The following is an 8,967-nucleotide window of genomic DNA, read 5'->3' as shown; positions in this document are numbered from 1 at the left end:
CCATTAAATTCTACGGCAGAGTTCAAAAACTGGACTCAAACCAAAATATATTCAAATTTAACTGAAGCCTGGAACGTGTGGTGCAAAAAGTCCACCAGATCTTCAAACAATCATTTTGTCAGTTTTTGTGAAATCCAGGAAATTCCAGAAAATGCTTTGGGAGCACAAGCTTTTGCAGTTGCACAAAATCTTAAAGTTATAAGTCCTGAACCACAATAATTCAACCTTCTTGGTTCTGTACCAGGCAATTATTTTTTAAAATTTGGGCATGTAAGGCAACCCAAAGATGGCAACACTTGATTGTTTCCCAAAACCCCATTGTATTATAATGATTCAGAATACTGCAACAATTAGACTCAATCTGTAATAGCATCAAAAGATGCTGCAAGAAAATTGCCACCAGGAATTTTCCTCATTTGTAGGGACTGAGCCTGGTCCGCAGTACTGCAAAGAGCTGTAGGAGGTCCATGTTATTTTGGAAAATTAACCCTGTTTGCTCCCACCATTCATCAAATTTCTGGTTTACCTCAAAAGTCCCGACAATCTAAATGCAGTGCTTTGGAATTAGACCCCAATTGTAAAGACCTAGTATTATTGTGGAAGCCTCCAACTGTAAGAGTAGCTTCAATTTTTTTCCCCAGAAGTTGCTTCAGCTCAAGCTCTCACACAGTTGCCAACCTTGGCTTGTTGGACAGGAAAGCAAATTAATATAACATCTAATATGTTAGGTGAACTTGCCACGGATGTTAAAACCATCCACTGTGCAGTTGTTCAAAACAGAGCTGCCATTGACTTCCTTCTTCTCGCCCAAGGACATGGGTGTGAAGAGTTTGAAGGCATGTGTTGTATGAATCTGTCTGACCACGCTCAATCAATTTACAAGCAACTTTCACAGCTAAAGAGTAACATGGGAAAACTTGTAGTTGTTGACACTCCTTTTGATAAATGGCTCAGTTCATGGGGTTTTGCTGGTTGGATCAAAGACTTAATCCATTCTGGTATCACTCTTTTTATTGTTATAGTAGTTATTTTAGTGATTGTGCCTTGTTTGCTAATGTGTATGCCAAAAATAGCCAGCCGTGCCTTTGACTCAGTCAGGGTAGCTCAAAAATAAAAAGGTGGACTTGTAGCAGACTTTCCTAGAGAACAAGGACATGACTTATATTTGAAATGAAGTTTGAACTGTCCCAGCCTGGGCCTAACTCTGAGGCCTATGAAGCCTGAGGCACAGTTAGAAATTCATCTGTGAGGCTTGTGACGCAGTTAAAATCAGATGTTAAGGTGTTAACGAGGGACAGTGGGTTTTCTACAGGTTAATAAGTATAGTTATTAATGTGAACACTTTAGCCACCTTAAGGAACAAGTAAAATAATGTTTGTTTGCATTTTTTCCTCTGCGGTGAGCCAATGAGAATGTAACTGCAATTGTAAACTATATAAAAATGTATATAACCTACCATTTTAGACTAAAAAAATGGAGAATGCAGTATTAATAATAGTGATTGGATCTGCGTTTGCTCTTGTCCAACTTCCCATTATTTTAAGGGTTTCCCTTGCTTTTACTTAGTACCATGATTTTCTGCACTATCAACAATGGATCCATTGTTCAGCCGGGGGATGACGACAGCCTGCAGGGACAGAGGCGCAGGGCATGGACACCGTAGGACAGCCTGGGCTGCACAGGGCACAGGGATGGGGAGCAGCTGCAAGGCCCTGACACAGCCAACTCCTGCAGCACTTGGGCCATGGCTGCTGGGCCTGGGCCTGAGCCATGAGCAGGAGACAAGTGACCCTTGCAGCCCTGGGGCCTCATTGCCTCCTTGGCCCTGCTCAGCAGCCTGGCAGGGGCCACCCCATGGTCCTGCCCTTGGCATTGCACATCCCCACATCCCAGTGGCCTGGGAAGAGCCCTGAGCACTGAGGGAGGGACAGGATGTGCCTTGGCAGGGGCTGGGGCTCAGACCTTGGCCCTTGGCATTCCTGAAACACATCCAGGTTTGCTCAGCATGAGAGACACCTTTGGCCTTGTTTGTCCCCACCTGTCATCACTGCCTGCAGTGTTCTGCTCTATCTGGAACCTGGGGACACTTTCTCAGTCGTGTTCCTCAGTGCGACCCATTAAAACTTCAGAAAACTTTGGAGTTTCAATCTCATTTTGAGTTCTTGAGAAGTTTTTTCAGCACTCTCTCAGGGACTGAGTCTTCTGTAAATAATATCAAAGCCCCAAGAGGCTCATTAAAGTCGTTGTGCTTTGTCTGCTGAGCTGGGCTGAGCTCTTGACGCAGAGGCAGCTCTTAGCAATCAAGAAAAGCTTCAAAAAGGCATTTATTCTGAGCAGCAGCTCCTGGGCACAGCCCAGCAGGGCTGGGGTACTATCTGCAGCCACCCCAGGCACAGCACAGAGGCACAGAGAGCTTCAATCACTCAGGGCTGGGAAGATGCTGAGAAGTGACTGGGAGAGAATCATTCCCAGCCCTTGACACAGGAAGTCTCTGGTTGCAGGACAATGCAGCTGCAGCTCCTGCAGTGACCACCTAAACCTGGAACATCCAACTGACTATGGATTCTGCAAGTACAACTCAGATTATTTTTGCTGTAAGGATGTGGACATGCTCAGGGCTCCTGCTCACTCCAGGAATATTTCCAGGACAATAATTTTATAAAGGTAAAATTTACTGAGTCTTTGTTTTCAGTTTCTTACTCCTGGGGAATGGGGGGGGGGGGATAAATAATACACAATTCTTCATGTTTAGAAGTCCCCTAAGGCATCTGAACTATACCTTGAATGCTATGCAGGGGTTTCCAAGAGTGCTTTTCTGTGTTAACAGGGTTTCAAAGTGGAACATGAGAACAGGTCCCAGTCCCCTCCCACTTATGCACAGCAAGGCTGAATTATAAAAACTCTGTGTCTAGTTGCCCTGAACCTGAAGTCGCACTCAGCCAGCCCCAACCAGGGCTCCCCACTTAGAGCTGAAGGAAAATCTGCTAGAAACTCCATAGGCTGTCAGTGTGTTACAGGAGAAGAGTCTGATGGAAAAGGCTTTGATTTTGCTGAAAGAAGTTTCTCCTAACCTGTCACTGACTTTCTCTCCATGAACATGTCTGAATGGCCAGAGATAACAAATGTCCAACAGCAGCTCCATCAGCCACTTCCTCCTGCTGCCATTGGCAGACACTCGGCAGCTGCAGCTCCTGCACTTCTGCCTCTTCCTGGGCATCTCCCTGGCTGCCCTCCTGGGCAACGGCCTCGTCATCAGCGCCGTGGCCTCCAGCCACCACCTGCACAGCCCACTGTTCTTCTTCCTGCTCCACCTGGCCCTCACCAATCTGGGCTCCATCCTCACCACTGTCCCCAAAGCCATGCACAATTCCCTCTGGGACACCACGACCATCTCCTACGCAGGATGTGCTGCACAGCTATTTCTGTTTCTGTTTTTCATTTCAGCAGAGGTTTCCCTCCTGACCATCATGTGCTACGACCGCTACGTGTCCATCTGCAAACCCCTGCACTACGAGACCCTCCTGGGCAGCAGAGCTTGTGCCCACATGGCAGCAGCTGCCTGGGCCAGTGCCTTTCTCAATGCTCTGCTGCACACAGCCAATACATTTTCCCTGCCCCTGTGCCTTGGCAATGACCTGGGCCAGTTCTTCTGTGAAATCCCACACATCCTCAAGCTCTCCTGCTCACACTCCAAACTCAGGGAACTTGGGATTGTTGCAGTTGGTGTCTCTGTAGGTTTTGGTTGTTTTGTGTTCATTGTTTTCTCCTATGTGCAGATCTTCAGGGCTGTGCTGAGGATCCCCTCTAAGCAGGGACGGCACAAAGCCTTTTCCACCTGCCTCCCTCACCTGGCTGTGGTCTCCCTGTTCCTCAGCACTGGCTTTTTTGCCTACCTGAAGCCCCCCTCCATCTCCTCCCCATCTCTGGATCTGGCCCTGTCAGTTCTGTACTCGATGGTGCCTCCAGCCCTGAACCCCCTGATCTACAGCCTGAGGAACCAGGAGCTCAAGGCTGCAGTGTGGACACTGATCACTGTACAATTTCAGAAACATTAAACTGCTGGCCAGTTTCTGTAAATCACTTGTAATAAAGCCATCTTTGATAGTTCTTGTGGGTTTGGTTTGGTTGTGGTTTTTCTTTTTCCTGTGTTTTAGTTTTTCAACATTGTCCAGAAAGAAAGGTCAATATTTTTGCATTTATCATTTTGATTTTCTCTACCTACACTGTGGGTCCAGACTCTGTCAATGAGGAGCTGGGCTCTCAGTGGCTTTAAATGAACTAAAGGATCTTCCAGCAAAATTTTCACTGGGGTCCCCCATTTTGTTCCTTTCTCTGGAGCTGCAGCAGCAATGTCTGTGTGCAGAACTGGGGGCGGGTCAGTGCTGGCTGCTGATAAACAACCGCAGCTCCCTCAGCCACTCCTCACAGCTCTTGTGTTACACACGCCTCAACAGCCTGGTTGCCCTTTCTCTGAACATGCTACAGCCCCTCCATGTCCTTCCTAAATTGGGGGCCCAGAACTGGACACAGCACTCGAGGTGCTGCCTCACCAGTGCTGGGCACAGAGGAAGAATCACTGCTCTGCTCCTGCTACCCACACCATTCCTGATCCAGGCCACGGGCCATTGGCCTTCTTGGCCACCTGGCCACACTGCTGCCTCATGTCCAGCCTGCTGTCCAGCACTGCCCCAGGGCCCTTTCTGCCTGGCCACTCTCCAGCCACTCTGGCCCCAGCCTGGAGCACTGCAGGGGTTGTTGTGGCCAAAGGGCAGGACCCGGCCCTTGGTCTTGTTCAACCTCCCATGGTTGGATTTGGGCCCTGGATCCAGCCTGTCCAGGGCCCTGTGCACAGCCCTCCTACCCTCCAGCAGATCCACACTCACACCCAGCTTGGTGTCACCTGCAAATCTGCTGATGGTGGACTCAATCCCCTCATCCAGACCATCAGTGCAGATCTTGAAATCCACACTGGCTGGGTCTGATCCCTGGGCCATCCTGTGGGTGCCCTGTGATGGCACTCAAGGTGATCTGTTCCATAACCTCTCCAGGCACCCAGGTCAGGCTGACAGGCCTGGAGTTCCCCAGATCCTCCTTCCAGCCCTTCTTGGGGATGGGCTCCCATTGGCCCCTCCAGTCCTCTGGGAGCTCCCTGGGGAGCCAGGACTGATGAGAAATGCTGGAGAGCAGCTTGGGGAGCTCATCCACCAGCTCCTTTGTGCCCCTACGATGGATCCCATCTGCTCCTACAGACACCTGTGAGCATCTGAGTGTCTCAGCAGGTCAGCAGCTGCTTCCTCCTGGATTACAGGGGGGCTGTTCTGCTCCCTGTGCCCATCTACCAGCCCAGGAGAGCACTTGTCCTGAGGATAATATGATTGTTGAAACCTGAGGCAAAGAAGTGGTTAAGTACATCAGCCTTTTCCTTAATTTATTTACAATCTTCCCCCCAGCGCATTCAATAAATAATCAAGGTTCTCCTTGTCCCTCCTTTTGCCATTATTATATTGATAAAAATATTTCTGTTATCCTTTAGAGAGGTAGCCAGGTTAAGTCCTAATTGAGCTTTCACCTCTCTAATTTTGTTTCTGCATGACCTAACAACATCCTTAAATATTTCCTGAGTTTCCTGCCCCTCTGTCCAATAGCAATGTACCCGCTTTTTCTCCCATGAATTCCTGCTAAAACCCCATGTCGGAGCAGGTCAGTCATTTTCCTCGCTAGCTCATTTTTTGGAACAGAGGGACAGGGTGATCATGCACATTTGAGATTTCTTTCCTTATGTGAGTCCATCCTTCTGGAGCACGATGTTTTTAAGGGCTGTTTCTCTTAAAAAAAAAATACCTGATTTGGCACTCCCCAAACCTGCATCCTGAATAGGCTGAAGTCTGCTCTCTGTAAGTCCAGTGCAGAATTTTTATGATGCCCCCTCCTTCTTCCTAAAATTTATAAAAACTCTAAAATTTCATGGTCACTGTACCCCAAATGGCCTCTCACACATCTCCCACCAGCCCCTCTCTGTTTGTGAACAGCAGCAGACAGAGCTTTCCTTGGCACTGGGAAGAGAAGGAAACCTCCTCAAAGTGCACCTTGGAAGGTTCAGCCTGGAGCTGAGGGAAAAGGAAAGTCCCTCTGTTATAAATAAATATGGGCGGAGATAATATTATTCTCCTTAAAATGCCTTTATTAATCAGCTTTTACAATGGTTGCTCGAGGGGTTTTTGGCTGCCCGCTGTGCCGTGGAGGAGGAGGGTGCTGGTCAGCTCTGCTGCAGGGAGTTGAGCAGGGCTGGAGAACCCTTCCCTCGCTGGGAGTGTTCCCAGAGTTCTGAATTGCCTTTGTTTTCCTCGGGGGTCTCACTTCTGGCCTGGCACTCTTAAGTCACAGCGAGTCACAGAAACTGGAAAAATCAGTTCCCCCCATACTCTAGGGTCCACACGGCCTAGCATTGGTTCCTGTGTGTTTTAATTCTACTTAGCTTTATTTTTATAAGGGGTTTTTGGTGTTAAAAGAGTTACGAGATGCACCTGGGGTTTCTGTTTGCATGTGGGGTCAGCCAGGGCGGGCGACTGGAGACTCTAATGACCGCATGGCAGTTTTGCAGTAGTTATGGCGTCTCAGGGGTCTCGCGCTGCTTCACAGCGGCAGCAACGTTTGCGGGGGTTCGGGCCGGGGCTTGTGGGGTGAGAATGGAACGTGACGGGCGTGGGTTCACTTCTTTTGGAACGGGGCGGCGGTCCGGCGGCCCGGGGATGCGGCACGTGGTGGTTTTGCGGGCTTTGGAGTTTTTTTTTGCGCCGGGGGTCGCTGCGACAGGTGGCCAACTGCTTGGCAGCGGGAACCGCGCCGGGGGTCGCTGCGCCGGGGCGGGCAACTTGGCGGGGACCGCAGGGAGCCAGCCCCGCAGCAGCAGGAGTCGGGGCCGGGGCGGGCGGCTCCACGGGCCCCGGGATCCCCCGCACCGGGCTCGGGCCGAGGACGGAGCTGGCTACGCCGCGCTGGGAAGCCTGAGGCAGACTCTCAATGGCGGCGGCCGTGGGCGGCCGGGGTCTCTGCGGTGGGCAGTGCTGGGCCCAGGCCGGGACTGCGGGCCACAGCATCCCCCGCGCTGGGCTCGGGCCGAGGATGGGGCCGGCTACGCTGTGCTTCACTGTGGCGGCAGCGGCGTGGGGTCTGGGCCGAAGCGGGCGGCTCCGCGGGCCCCAGGAGCCAGCCCCGCGACGGCATCTAGCTGCCCCGCGGTGAGCACGGGAGGAGCGGCCGGCTTTCCCTTCCCCTGCTTCTGCGGTGGCAGTGCTGGCTGCTCCAGCATCGGCGGGGGTGGGGGAGCCGCGGTGCTGAGCTTCTTTGAAGAGAACGGGCTCTCGTTTTCGAGGTCTGTTTTTAAGGTGGTCCGGGGGGTGCCACGGAGGTGGTTTTTTACTGTTACATTACAAGATAAACATTCCAAATTTCATTTTTATCACCTCCAGGGCAGAATTTTGGTGCAGGAGGTGTCCCAGCGTGAGGCTGGGCCATGGGCTGGCTCTGTGTGCCAGGAGCCGGCAGCGCTGGGTGCAGGGAGCCCAGGGAGGGCACAGAAATGCTGGGCTGAGAAATGCTGGGGGGACAGCGAGATGGGCGTGTGCAGCCGGCCAGGGCACAGCAGCAGCAGCACAGGGGGCACAGCCTGCAGGACACATGGCCAAGGGCTGGGCAGGGCTGGCAGGGCCACAGGCACCCAGGCCTTTGTCCCCTGGGCTCTGGCAGCGCCTCTGGAGGCCCCACAGGAGGAACTTTCCTTTCAGGGCCTGCACTTTGCTTCTGCCTGGCCCCTCCCTGAGGAGGCTGCCAGGGCTTGCAGCTTGAGGACATTTGTCCTTGCTGCCCCTGCCATCCCAGTGCCCCACCAAGAGCCCCGAGCCACCCGCGAGGGACAGGCCCTGCTGTCCCAGCCCTGGGCTCAGCCCTTGGCCTTTCTGCTGCCTCCAACCAGCCCAGGCCTTGCTCAGCATTGCAGTTCCCTGCTCACAGCCTTGGCCTCCCTGCAATCCTGCCCTCAAGGATCTGCTCTCCCCAGTCCCTGGGGAGCCTTTGGCACTCCCTGCCCTCCCTGGGGCCCAGGGATGCTCCAAGGGACTTGGGGTTTTGCTTCTGACTCCTTGAGCAGCTTCTTCAGCCTTCTCTCAGTGCCTGGGTCTCCTGGACTCAGCCCCAAATCCAGTGTGGGCTTCATGAAAATACAGAAAGCCCTGAGGAGCTCTTTGTCTTCCTTCAGTTGTCTTTATGTCTCCAGGGCTTGTGCAGCTGCTTGGAGTCAGTTTGGAGTTCTCTTCAGGAGGAAGATTTCAAATTGCATGTCATGGTTTTTTTTTTTAATCAAGGGTGTATTTTTTAAATTTTTCAATTCCTAGAAATGGTGACTGAAGCATTCCCCAAGTGAACTTAATGCTGAATGTTTCCTTAGGAGGTCTGAGCACAGAGAAGAAGGAGCCCCTTGTGTTCTGACCCTGCTGTTTGGACAACCTGCTCCTCACTCAAGGTCACCATGTCTGAAATTGCCCACCCTGGGATTGAAATCCCAACACATTAAAAAAAAGAGTGATTTTTTCTTGATCAGTAAAACTTAACTAATTAAGACTATTATAATAATATATTTCTTATTTGTAATATCATTCTGTATTTTTATTTCCTACTTTTATACGTATACTAAAAAAATCTATACAGTTTAACAACCAAAAAATTTGGCTATTAGTTCTAAGCAACACAATTCCCTTCATTTCTTAATTGGCCACAAGAGTGGCTATTGATTTCTCCCGCTCCATACTAATAAGTCCTTTTTTTTTTTTTTTTTTTTTTTTTTTTTTTTTTTTTTTTTTTTTTCTCATCTTTTTAATCATTTTCTCAGACAGGGAAAAAGGGGCCACTTTGGGTTTCATGGAGACATTTCTGGGGCACATTTAAGGCAGTTTTGGGTCTGGGGAGGGAATT

At 50.7% G+C, this 8,967-nt stretch overlaps 1 protein-coding gene across 1 annotated transcript; it reads left to right on the top strand.

Annotated features, from left to right (window-relative positions):
- Nucleotides 1-3,122: 3,122 nt before the first annotated feature.
- On the top strand, nucleotides 3,123-4,055 carry LOC310920823 (olfactory receptor 14J1-like; the record flags this gene model as incomplete). The annotated part of the gene is made up of 1 exon (XM_083880872.1): nucleotides 3,123-4,055. The coding sequence occupies one exon, from the start codon at nucleotides 3,123-3,125 to the stop codon at nucleotides 4,053-4,055; it is 933 nt and encodes a 310-aa protein (XP_083736998.1).
- Between the last annotated feature and the right edge of the window lie 4,912 nt (nucleotides 4,056-8,967).

Source organism: Zosterops lateralis (assembly GCF_965231275.1).
Source record: "Zosterops lateralis genome assembly, chromosome: 31".
Lineage (NCBI taxonomy): Eukaryota > Metazoa > Chordata > Aves > Passeriformes > Zosteropidae > Zosterops > Zosterops lateralis.
The sequence above is the reverse complement of the archived record's forward strand: the minus strand, read 5'-3'. Positions and strand labels throughout refer to the sequence as shown.